Source organism: Nansenia antarctica (assembly GCF_963989245.1).
Source record: "Nansenia antarctica genome assembly, chromosome: 19".
In the NCBI taxonomy this organism is placed as follows: Eukaryota; Metazoa; Chordata; class Actinopteri; order Argentiniformes; family Microstomatidae; genus Nansenia; species Nansenia antarctica.
The window spans coordinates 18,149,426-18,162,460 of NC_137692.1; the positions used below are offsets into that span (position 1 = coordinate 18,149,426).

Below are 13,035 nucleotides of genomic sequence, written 5' to 3' on the forward strand. Positions count from 1 at the left end.
CCAGGAGGGCAGGAAGGCCCAGCAGTATCTGGACCAGTGTTGGAAACAGATGGACGGCGTAAGTAGAGGTGGAGGTGAGGTGGGGGGGGGGGGGGTGAGAGAGAGGGGGGGAGGGGGGAGGGATGGAGAGAGAGAGAGGGGGGAGGGAGGGATGGAGAGAGAGAGGTGGGGGGGGAGGGAGGGAGGGATGGAGAGAGAGAGGGGGGAGGGAGGGATGGAGAGAGAGAGGGGGGGGAGGGAGGGAGGGATGGAGAGAGAGAGAGAGGGGGGAGGGAGGGATGGAGAGAGAGAGGGGGGAGAGAGTGTATTAATATATGTGTGTATATATTAATGTGTGTGTGTCTGATCCTGCTGCAACAATGTGTCTATAATATAATCTCTCTCTCTCTGTCTCTCTCTCTCTCTGTGTCTCTCTATCTGTCTCTCTCTCTGTCTTTCTCTCTCTTTCTCTCTCTGTCTCTCTCTCTGTGTGTGTCTTTGTCTCTGTGTGTGTCTTTCTCTATCTGTGTCTCTCTATCTGTCTCTCTCTCTCTGTCTCTCTCTCTGTCTTTCTCTCTTTTTCTCTCTCTGTCTCTGTCTCTCTCTCTGTGTCTTTCTCTCCCTCGTCTCTCTCTCTGTCTCTCTCTCTCTCTGTGTCTTTCTGTCTCTCTCTGTGTCTCTCTCTGTCTCTCTCTCTCTGTCCTTTCTCTCTCTCTCTGTCTCTCTCTCTCTGTCTCTCTCTCTGTGTCTCTCTCTGTCTTTCTCTGTCTCTCTCCCTCCCTCTCTCCATCCCTCCCTCTCTCCCTCCCTCCCTCTCTCTCTCTCTCCCTCCCTCCCTCCCCTCAGAGCAGGAAGAAGTTTGAGCGGGAGTGTCGTGAGGCGGAGAAGTGCCAGCTGGCCTACGAGCGTCTCGACAACGACACCAACGCCACCAAGTCAGAGGTGGAGAAGGTGAGGGAGAAAGGGAGGGAGGGAGGGAGGGACACAGGCAGGGAGGGAGGGAGGGAGGGAGAGAGGGAGACAACGACCCCAACGCCACCAAGTCAGAGGTGGAGAAGGCGAGGGAGGGAGGCAGGGAGGGGGAGAGGGAGGGGGGGAGAGAGAGAGAGAGAGAGAAAGAGGGAGAGGGGGAGAGGGAGGGGGAGAGAGAGAGACACAGAGTCAAATCCCACCTGGGAACACCACCACTAGTGTGCCCTTGAGTAAGGAAGGCACTCAGCCCTAAGTTACTCCAGGGAGACTGTCTAACCCTCAGTTACTCCAGGGAGACTGTCTAACCCTCAGTCAGTTACTCCAGAGAGACTGTCTCACCCTCAGTTACTCCAGGGAGACTGTCCTAACCCTCAGTTACTCCAGGGAGACTGTCTAACCCTTAGTTACTCCAGGGAGACTGTCTAACCCTCAGTTACTCCAGAGAGACTGTCTAACCCTCAGTTACTCCAGGGAGACTGTCTAACCCTCAGTTACTCCAGGGAGACTGTCTAACCCTTAGTTACTCCAGGGAGACTGTCTAACCCTCAGTTACTCCAGAGAGACTGTCTAACCCTCAGTTACTCCAGGGAGACTGTCTAACCCTCAGTTACTCCAGGGAGACTGTCTAACCCTAAGTTACTCCAGGGAGACTGTCTAACCCTCAGTTACTCCAGGGAGACTGTCTAACCCTCAGTTACTCCAGGGAGACTGTCTAACCCTCAGTTACTCCAGGGAGACTGTCTAACCCTCAGTTACTCCAGAGAGACTGTCTAACCCTCAGTTACTCCAGGGAGACTGTCTAACCCCCAGTTACTCCAGAGAGACTGTCTAACCCTCAGTTACTCCAGAGAGACTGTCTAACCCTCAGTTACTCCAGAGAGACTGTCTAACCCTCAGTTACTCCAGGGAGACCCTGGAATCTCTAACTGTAAGTCGCTTTGGATAAAAGCTTCTGTTCAAATGGTAAAAATTGTAATATACAGTATAGTAATGTCACATACAGTATAGTAATGTAAACATAGTGTATGAACTGGGACTCTACTCTGTACTGATGTCACAGCAACTCTCTCCTCCTCCCCTCCCCTCCTCCTCCTCCTTCTCCTCCCCCCCTCCTCCTCCTCCTCCTCCTCCCCCTCCCCCTCCCCTCCTCCTCCTCCCCCCCTCCTCCTCCTCCACCTCCCCCTCCCCCCTCCTCCTCCTCCTCCTCCTCCTCCTCCCCCTCCTCCTCCCCCTCCCCCTCCTCCTCCACCTCCCCCTCCTCCTCCTCCTTCTCCTCCCCCCCTCCTCCTCCTCCTCCTCCTCCCCCTCCCCCTCCTCCTCCTCCCCCCCTCCTCCTCCTCCTCCTCCTCCACCTCCCCCTCCCCCCTCCTCCTCCTCCCCCCTCCTCCTCCTCCTCCCCCTCCCCCTCCTCCTCCTGCTCGCCCTCCTCCCCCCCTCCTCCTCCCCCCCCTCCCAGGCCAAGTCCCAGTTGTATCTGAGGACCCACACAGCAGACGACAGTAAGAACGAGTACGCCTCCCAGCTGCAGTCCTTCAACAAGGAGCAGCGCGGACACTTCCACCACACGCTGCCCAAGGTCTTCCAGGTGAGGAGGGAGGGAGGGAGGGAGGGAGGAGGGAGGGAGGCCACTTCCACCACACGCTACCCAAGGTCTTCCAGGTGTGGAAGGAGGGAGGGAGGAGGGAGGAGGAAGGGAGGAAGGGAGGAAGGGAGGGAGGAGAGAGGGAGGAGGGAGGAGAGAGGGAGGGAGGGAGAGAGGAGGGAGGGAGGAGGGAGGGAGGAGAGAGGGAGGGAGGAGAGAGGGAGGGAGGGAGGGAGGGAGAGAGGAGGGAGGGAGGAGGGAGGGAGGCCACTTCCACCACACGCTGCCCAAGGTCTTCCAGGTGTGGAGGGAGGGATGGAGGGAGGGATGGATGAAAGGAGGGAGGATGGAGGGATGGAAGGAGGGAGGAAGGAGGGATGGAAGGAGGGAGGGAGGAGGGAGGGAGGAGAGAGGGAGGGGAGGAGGGAGGGAGGGCTGTCTAAGGTCTTCCAGGTGTGGGCTCTTGTTTTCCTATCCTTATGGGGACACACACCTGACTGTGTGTGTGTGTGTGTGTGTGTGTGTGTGTGTGTGCCCTAACCCTAACTTAACCCCTCTCTCTGTCTCTCTCTCCTCTCCTCCTCCCCCTCCCCTCCTTCTCCCCTCTGCTCCCCTCTCCTCCCCTCCTCTCTCCAGAACCTGCAGGCCATGGAGGAGCGGCGTACGTCCCAGCTGGCCGAGGCGTACCTGGCCCTAGGCACGGCCGAGCGCCGCGTGCTGCCCATCGTGGAGCAGTGTCTGCAGGGCATGGTGGCCGCCGCGCAGGCCGTGGACCAGCGCAAGGTAGGGCGGGGTGGGCGGAGGCGGGGGTGGGGTGGGATAGTGGTGGGTAGGTGGGTTTTTCCAAAATGACGATGCTAGGGGCGAGGGTGAGGGGGGGGGGGTTCTTTATTGTTTTTAATTCTTTTTTTATATATATATTTCTCATTTCATTTAAAAACTAACACTATTTGGTGCAGATTCATCAAATAAAATTCTGATTAAAAAATGTTTCAATTACAGGTTGTAATGTAATAAAATAGGTAAAAAGCCATGGGGGGTGAATACTTTTGCAAGGCACTGTACATATCAGATCTCCTCCCACCCTATATTCCCACAAGGTCCCTAAGGTCAGCTGAGACTAATCAGCTAATAATTCCAAAAGTAAAAACAAAACACGGTGCAGCAGCTTTCAGTCACGCTGCCGCATGCTCCTGGAACAAACTCCCTGAAGAAATCAAACAGGCCCAAACCCTAACCCTAACCCATATTTAAATCTAAGCTAAAAACCTTCATGTTTTGCAGCAGTTATGATTAAACACAAACACTTCTATCAATGTCTTTTTTCCATTAACTATTGTCTTTTTAAATGTTTTATCTATTTACTTCTTATATTTGCTTTTATTCATTGTAATTGTTATGTTTTTACTATGCTCCTCTTGCTGTATTTTTAAATAATGTATTTAAAGCACTTTGAATTGCCCCTGTTGTATGAAATGTGATATACAAATAAACTTGCCTTGCCTAACACCCCCAGAACTAACCCTGAACCCCCTTCCCCCCCCCCCCCCCCCCGCAGACTCAGCCATCGTGATTGAGTCATTCAAGTCGGGCTTCGACCCCCCTGGCGACTTCCCCTTCGAGGATTACAGCCACAACCTCCAAGGGCCTTCCTCCAGGACGGGCTCAGACTCGGCACTCTCCACCCCCAAGCCGGAGTCCCTTTCCGGGGGAGAGAGAGGAGGCGGTGGAGGGAGTGGTGGTGGTCTTCTGGAGGTCCGGAGGGGGGGAACGGGGGAGGAGGTGGGAGGGGTTCGGCGGGGAAGGCCAGGAACAAGCTGTGGATGTTCGGGAAGAAGCCCAAGGTGAGAGGGATGGGGGAGGGGCTTATGTGTGTGTGTGTGTGTGTGTGTGTGTGTGTGTGTGTGGTGTGTCGGGGGGTGGAGGGTTTGTGTGTGTGTCGGGGGGTGGAGGGTTTTGTGTGTGTGTGTCAGGGGGGGGGGGGGGTCGTGTGTGTCTGTGTGTGTGTCGGGGGGGGGGGTTGTGTGTGTGTGTGTGTGTGTGTCAGGGGGGGAGGGTTGTGTGTGTGTCGGGGGAGGGGGTGGGGTGTGTGTGTGTGTCGGGGGGTGATCGCTAACTGCCTATGTGTGTCTCTGTCTCTGTGTGTGTGTGTGTGTGTGTGTGTGTGTGTGTGTGTGCGTGTGTGTGTGCGTGCGTGCGTGCGTGCATGCGTGCGTGTGTGTGTGTGTGTGTGCAGGCCTCCTGTGTGGACGACTTCAGCCGCCTCCCTCCTGAGCAGCGGCGTAAGAAGCTCCAACAGAGGCTGGACGAGCTGACCAGAGCTCTGACCAAGGAGGGGGACCAGAGGTGAGACAGGGAGGAGAGGGAGGAGAGGGAGGAGAGAGGGAGGAGAGAGGGAGGAGAGGGGGAGGAGAGAGGGAGGAGAGAGGGAGGAGAGAGGGAGGAGAGGGAGGAGAGAGGGAGGAGAGAGGGAGGAGAGAGGGAGGAGAGGGAGGAGAGGGGGAGGAGAGAGGGAGGAGAGAGGGAGGAGAGAGGGAGGAGAGAGGGAGGAGAGGGAGGAGAGAGGGAGGAGAGAGGGAGGAGAGTGGGAGGAGAGAGGGAGGAGAGAGGGAGGTGAGGGGGAGGAGAGAGGGAGGAGAGAGGGAGGAGAGAGGGAGGAGAGTGGGAGGTGAGAGGGAGGAGAGTGGGAGGAGAGAGGGAGGAGAGTGGGAGGAGAGAGGGAGGAGAGAGGGAGGAGAGTGGGAGGAGAGAGGGCCCTGACCAAGGAGGGAGACCAGAGGTGAGACAGGGAGGAGAGAGGGAGGAGAGAGCACCGGTTTGCAGTCGTGGGTGAAGAGGGAGTAGAGAAGAGGGCTCAGCACGCCCCTCCCTCCTTATTTGTCACTTATGCTTATACTACGGGCATTTTTTTCTTCACCCTAAATTGAGTAACTTGACCGTCAATGAAATGAATCTTAACTGTAACTCCTCCCCTCCCTCCCCCCGCCCCCCCTGTTCCCTCCCTCCCTCCCCCTCCCCCCTCAGGGATGCCCTTAACAAGATGCGGGACGTCTACCTGCGGTCTCCTCAGATGGGCGATGCTCAGTCCCTCTCTGTCTCCCTCTCAGAGACCAACAACAACATCCACCGCCTGAAGTCAGACATCCACCAGACCCAGGTGGGAGGGAGGGAGAGGAGGGGGCGGGGGGAGTAGGGAGGGAGGGAGGGGGGGAGGGAGGGAGAGGAGGGGGGGAGGGGGAGAGGGAGGGGAGAGGAGAGGAGGAGTGGGGGGAGGGGGAGCAGGGGAGGGAGGGAGGGAGAGGAGGAGTGGAGGGAGGGATGTGAGGGAGGGGGAACAGGGGAGGGAGGGGAGGAGGGAGAGGACAGGGGGTGGGGAGGAGGGAGAAGAGAGGGTGTAGGGAGAGGGGGTGGGGAGGGAGGAGATTGGGAGGGATGGGGGGAGGGGAACGTTTGAGAAACGACTCAAAACTACTATCTCCTTCTTTAACGACTTTCTGTGTGTGTGTGTGTGTGTGGTGGTGGTGTGCTGTGTGCTGTGTGTGTGTGTGTGTGTGTGTGTGTGTGTGTGTGTGTGGTGTGGTGTTGGTGTGTGTGTGTGTGTGTTTGTGTGTGTGTGTGTGTGTGTGTGTGTGTGTGTGGTGTGGTGGTGGTGGTGGTGTGTGTGTGTGTGTGCGGCGTGTGGTGGTGGTGGTGGTGTGTGTGTGTGTGCGGCGTGGTGTGTGTGTGTGTGGTGTGGTGTGGTGTGGTGTGTGTGTCCAGGTGTGGCTCTCGGAGGTGGAAGGGAAGCAAGGTTCCCGTGGCAACAGGCGACCCAGCGACGCCCCTCCCCCCGCTGGAAGAGAGAGGTACTACATACACACACACACTCTACTGACACACACACACACACACACTCTACACACACGCACACACACACACACAGACATAAGTCATGCTATATATGCTCTTTTTTAAAAATGCCCTGTTGAGAGAGGATGCTGGCATTGCTTGTTCGCCGCTTCTCCGCCCAAAATCTAGGTGTAATTGCAGTCTACAGAGTAGATTGTCCTACAAACACACTTAGATTTAGATTTAGTATTAGATTACTGATATATGGAGATCTTTCTTGGTCAGGTGGCCGGAAAGGATATATTGATGACTCAGAGAGAAGGTTGAATCGTAATCATTGTATTAGGCAGATCTGGGTTACATTCTCTTGTACAGATGTTTCCAAGGCAGCATGCTCTGTTAAGTCCAAGCTTCAAGCATGGCTACGACATAAGGGATGCCGAGCTTGGCTACGGCTGGTGCCGAGCCTGGCTGTGGCATAAAGAGATGCCAAGCAAAGTACTGATGTTTGTTACAGCTTATATACCGTTCTCAGAGAGGAAATAGCTTTACCTCGTAACTTACAATACTGACATTAGTTCCCATAAATGGCTATCCTGTGTTCATGCTGTTCTGCTCTGCTGACCACTGGGTAAGGCTCCTATGTCCTTAGAGTTAAACTGGTCTCACTGTTACTTGATATGGAAGAATGTTGTTTACTACTGAGAGTGGGCACACTTGTTTAAGGTATGTTTAAGGTTAAACAATGAGTATTGCAATATTTGATAGGCACACAAAATTGGCATTATAGTCACACAAAAACGCATCATAACAATTACCAAGTATCGCTGGGGATTCCGAAATGTTCTGCTGTGGCTTCGGTACTCTTGCCTCTGCGACACCGACCTGCTACCGGCAACCGTCGCTGACTGACGGCTGTCAAACAGCTGAGAACAGCTGACTCCCACACCACTGCCGGGAGAGGGGCTCGATTATAAATATACTAACCCTAATAATACACAGCATGCTACATGCTATCGCTAATGACAATCCTAACCCTACATGCTAACCCTACATGCTACCGCTACATGCTAACGCTAACGATCCCCCTCCTCTCTCTCTCTCTCTCCTTCAGCCCCGAGGGCAGCTACACGGACGACCCCCCCTGCCAGGAGCACAACAAGCCCCACACGCCGCACACACCGCACGCGCACGCACACGCTCCGGAGTTTGACGACGAATTTGACGACGAAGATGAGGAGGACGAGGAGGGCGACCCTCTCCCGGTGATCGGACACTGCAAGGCGCTGTACTCCTTCGACGGTGCGTATGTATGCGTGTGTGTGTGTGTGTGTGTGCGCGTGCGTATGTACGTGGGTGTGAGAGAGAGAGAGACACAGAGACCTGGCGAGAGAGAGAGAGAGTGTGTGTGTGTGTGTGTGTGTGTGTGTGTGTGTGTGTGTGTGTGTGTGTGTGTGTGTGTGTGTTAATTTAACATTTGGTTCCCCTCGGTTCCTTACTCTCTGGTCAGTGTCTAACTTTCAGACTTAAGCACCTTACAGTAAATTACATAACAAATATATTAAAATGAAAGACATGAAGGAAATACGGACTTCATACATTATAACATTCAACAATCAAAAGTAAAAAAAGAAAAATACAAACTTTTAAGTAATAACTGATGTTCGATTAATCGCTTGCAGTGTCTTTTCATTAACTCTAACTGGTGTGAGCAGATAGCAGTTATGCTGCCTAAGCTGGCTAGCTCACTAAGGGAGGCTGTGGCGCAGGAGGTACAGCCGCCGTCTAATGATCGCAAGGTCGGCAGATCAGCGGTTCGAGCCCAGGCTGGCCACATGTTGTGTCCTTGGGCAAGACACTGAACCCCAAATTGCTCCCAGTGAGCGGGCCGGCGCCTTGCATGGTAGCTTGCCGCCATTGGTGTGTGAATGTGTGTGTGAACGGGTGAATGAGAGGCCGTTGTAAAGCGCTTCGGATAAAGTCGCTATATAAGTCAGTCCATTTACTATCAGCTCAGTTAACTCACGTTAATATCACACTTTTTACTTGTAGCTAACTAACTCACTACTTCTACTACTTAAGTTAGTTAGGTTAGAGGCATCGGCGCAGGAGAAAATGCATATTGCACAGTGTGATGTCTATCATGTCTATCAGATAAACCATCGTCCTGGCATTAGTGGGTGTTGGTTCCTACACACCTGTTGTTTCTCCTTAAATCCGTCTGCAACGAAAACTCCGGACCTTTCCATGAAAGTTGTCTTAAAATCCAAAGTTATATTCAAAGTAACAAACAAAAGGAATATGTTGGCGTGGTGTGGTATGGTGTGGTGTGGTATGGTGTGGTGTGGTGTGGTGTGGTATGGTGTGATATGGTGTGGTGTGGTGTGGTATAGTGTGGTGTGGTATGGTGTGGTGTGGTGTGGTGTGGTATGGTGTGGTGTGGTGTGGTGTGGCGTGGCGCGGCGTGGCGTGGTATGGTGTGGTATGGTGTGGTGTGGTATGGTGTGGTATGGTGTGGCGTGGCGTGGTATGGTGTGGTGTGGTATGGTGTGGTATGGTGTGGTGTGATATGGTGTGGTGTGGTGTGGGTATGTACGTGTGTCAATGTTTGTTTGTATGTGTGTCTCTTCTGGGTCAGGCCCCTCCCTGATCTGAGCTCAGTAACAAAGCTAAATATCAAGTTCTCTTGAATGAAATATAACAAAAAATATTTTGTATGTTTAATGTAACAACAAATCTTCTCTGATGTGACAACAAATGTTCTTCTGGTGTGCTCTGATGTGGTGGTTGAAAAACTGTGTCGCACCCTCACGTGTCAGGACTCATCAAACTCAAGCAAGGAGAAATCACACAGATACAGCTATCAACTATTAAAACAAATCATAACACGTTATAACAATGTCTAACGTCTATAAGCAAAACATAAATACAGGTACGGAAAAGCGCGTGCTTGTCGTCAGCTAGCAAGCTATCAGTCCTTATTAATCCACCTTCAGAGACTTGCCTTTTAAAAGTATGTATTTCCTTCAAACAAAACTATGGTTACCTTACCTATTATTCGCTAAATCTAACATTAGCGAAGCTAGAGGTATTCCCAATAGTAGCTAGCAAGCTAACTTTGTTAACTATCGTTAGCTAACTTACAAAGTGTACTGTTCGCTAACTGTAACTCATACCGCGACGTTGCAACTCGACAATATAATATCAGATAAGACCAAAAACGATTCCTGAATTAACACCAATACTACTCTAAAACGATGTCAATTTGGGGAAAAATAACGTGTTGCTAGTTGTTGACAACAATAGACATCATGCTACATGCTAATGCAAACGCTCATAGACATGCTCATGCTACATGCTAACGCTCATAGACATGCTCATGCTACATGCTAACGCTCATAGACACGCTCATGCTACATGCTAATGCTAACACTCATAGACATGCTCATGCTAATGCTACAACAACAACAACAACAACACACTCTCTGCCTCCCCACCCCAGGTCAAAGCGAGGGGACCCTGGCCCTGAACGAAGGACAGCTTCTGTCCATCCTGGAGGAGGACAAGGGGGACGGCTGGACTCGGGCCCGGACCGAGGGGGGGAAGGAGGGATACGTCCCCACCTCCTACGTGGAGAGGGAGAGAGAGAGGGAGGAGGGGAAAGGTGCCGTCACATATATATGATTTGGGATGGCGGGAGGGGGGGGGGGGATAGGGAGGGAGAGCGAGAGACACACACACACACACACACACACACACAGAGAGAGAGAGAGAGAGAGACACACACACACAGAGAGAGAGAGACACACAGAGAGACACACACACACAGAGACAGAGACACACACATACACACAAACACACAACCATGTTAACACGCACACAAAGATAGAGACAGAGAGCGTGTGTGTGTGTTTGTGCGTATGTTTTTTTATGTGTTTGTCTATCTCTGTGTCTCTGCCTCTCTATCTATCTCTCTCTCTATCTATCTCTCTATCGATCTTTTTATCTCTGTCTATCTACATATCTGTCTCTTTCTTTCTCTCTCCCCCTACCTACTTATCTATCTATCTATCTATCTATCTATCTATCTATCCGTCTATCTATCATGTAACTCACCTGTGACTCCTCCTCTTCTCTTCTCCCATTGGTCTTTACAGGTTCCTGAGTGTTTGGGGGGGCGGAGTCCAAAAAGGTCAAAAGGTTGTGGAGGGGGAGGAGCCAGGGAGGCTGGGGGATGGATTAGGAGCAAGGTTAGGGCATGTGGTTCACGCATGAGACATTAACCATCGTCATGGCATGGCCTGCAAAGGATTCTGGGAGGTTGTTTCTTGAAAAGGGGCGTAACACGTTAATAACTGTCTCATAACTGGTTAATAACACATTAATAAGAGCTTAATAACCGCTTTAATAACTTTTTTAACTGGTATAATAACTATGTTTATAACCTGTTTTAACTGGTAATAGCTAGTTTAACAACTGGTTTAATAACTGGATTATAACTGGTATAATAAACTAGTTTAATAATAACAGTTTTTTAACTGGTAATAACTAGTTTAAAAAACTGTTATTAACTGGTAAAAACTAGTTTAATAACAGTTTTTAAACTGGTAATAGCTAGTTTAATAACAGTTTTTTAACTGGTAATAACTAGTTTCATAACTGTTTTTAACTGGTAATAGCTTGTTTATTAACTGGTTTAATAACTGGCTTTTAACTGGTAATAACTAGTTTAATAACTGGTTTTAACTGGTATAATAACTAGTTTAATAAAACATTTTTAAACTGGTATAGTAACTAGTTTAATAACAGTTTTTTAAACTAGAAATAACTGGTTTAAAAACTTCATAACTGGTAATAACTAATGTAATAACAGTTTAATAACTGGTTTAATAACCGCTAGTCTCCTGCTAGCTAGGTTAGCTCGCGCTGTTAGCGTTAACCCCTCTACCTAGCTCCCACTGTTAGCATGTTAAACCCCCAAGCCCCTCCTAATCCCTCCTTTCTTCTAATGTTCTCACTCTCATCATTGAATCCCTCCTTTCTTTCTTTTCTACCTTTTTCACATCCATAACTTGAATCCATCGTTGAATAATACCTGTTTCTCATTTTCCATCCTTGTTTATGAATGTTTCGGTTTTTATTTAATCGTTTATTTATGCCTTAAATCTTTGTGTGTTTTTCACAATCATTTATGAATGCTGGAATGTTGTTATTCATCATGGATGAATAAGCCTGGATCTTCTTTTTCATTGAATTGTTTATGAATGCCTTAATCGTTTGTTTACTTCATGGTCATTTACTAATGCCTGAAAATCTCCTATATACTTTTTTTTTTTCTTCTCATCATTCCATTCTGGAACGCCTGAATGTTGCATCATTGAGGTTGTTGTTTTTGTTTGTGAGTATGAGTATGAGTGTGTGAGTGTGTGAGTGTGTGTGTGTCTGTGCCACTGGCTAGATCCACTTTTTTATGGGGATTGATTAGTTTAGTGATTTCAAAATGGCCGACCAGCCTCTTCTCCTCCTCCCATCAACACGTCAGACAAAATGGCCGACTAGAGGATACAAAATGACCGACATATCCTCCTGTACGTCAGACTGGGCGGTGGACACAAAACAGAGGACAGTCAACCTTCTCCTCTCCTCAGAGAGAAACTGGTGTTGTTCCATCATCTGACCAAACCAAAAGACTTCCTGTAGTTTTTCACACCTACTTTTTGTAGTCCTTACTACTTCCTGTAGTTCTTTGACAATAACCCTGCTCCTCTCTCTCTCTCTCTCTCTCTCTCTCTCTCTCTCTCTCTCTCTCTCTCTCCTTCTCTTCTTTTTCTGGGACTACAACTCCCTGAAGCCACTGCTACATCTCTTCATCAACAAACCCTGGTTGGACGTATAGACGTGTTTATGCATATGAATATGATTATGGAATATAATTATGAAATGGTTATGCATATACATATTGTGAATATCACTATGATTTCTGAATCTCAACACTAACTACAATTATCAATACCAGTGATGAATATGCCTGATGAATGCAATTATGAATAATGGAATCTCACATCTCGTGTCAATAACGCAACTCCTGTTTTCCACGACCCCTGAAACTGTGTCTGTTAAGAACAAAATAGGATGAATTTTGATTGTTGTCATAATGAGTTATGAATGAATAATGCTGAATTATGAATGTTTTTTTTATTTTTATTTTTATGGTTTCCATTTTTTAACAGGGAGGAGGGGTTTTAAAAAATCTCTAGACTTACGATTGGTCGAATTTTAGCAGGGTGTTTTCCCGCCGAGCGACAGCAGTTCGTGGTTGTGATGCATTCTGGGATGTTCTTTGATTTTTAATGCACTTTTTTGGGGGAATAAATTTTTAAAATAAACAAGTTGAACTGTCGTACATTAACACATACCTACACGCATTAATATGTACATACATACATATTAATACATACATACTGACCTACAGTAATACATACTAACAGACAGACATACATACATATGTAATCTAAACAATCAGTGTACAGTCATTAGTGCTGCCCCTAAGACTGACTCACAACCTGCGAGAGGGCCCCCTCTTCTCCTGGAATACTAGGAGTACTGGTAGGACTGTTTTTATTTCAGGGGGGGGTGCCATCCCCCCTCAACTCAAGTGCTGCTTATATGCCCCA

The 13,035-nt window shown here is 49.6% G+C and overlaps 1 protein-coding gene across 1 annotated transcript in view; it reads left to right on the forward strand.

Annotated features, from left to right (window-relative positions):
• Positions 1–10,526, forward strand: part of fnbp1l (formin binding protein 1-like) — a gene marked incomplete at its 3' end in the record, with an annotated part of 21,376 nt that extends 10,850 nt beyond the window's left edge. Inside the window, 12 exon segments of the mRNA XM_080549009.1 lie at positions 1–58; positions 826–930; positions 2,408–2,536; positions 3,170–3,326; positions 4,092–4,237; positions 4,240–4,377; positions 4,770–4,879; positions 5,558–5,690; positions 6,293–6,378; positions 7,476–7,663; positions 9,864–10,025; positions 10,519–10,526. The exon segment at positions 1–58 is cut by the window's left edge and continues 5 nt beyond it. Of these exon segments, the coding sequence (XP_080405135.1) occupies positions 1–58; positions 826–930; positions 2,408–2,536; positions 3,170–3,326; positions 4,092–4,237; positions 4,240–4,377; positions 4,770–4,879; positions 5,558–5,690; positions 6,293–6,378; positions 7,476–7,663; positions 9,864–10,025; positions 10,519–10,526 (1,420 nt within the window).
• Positions 10,527–13,035: the final 2,509 nt, after the last annotated feature.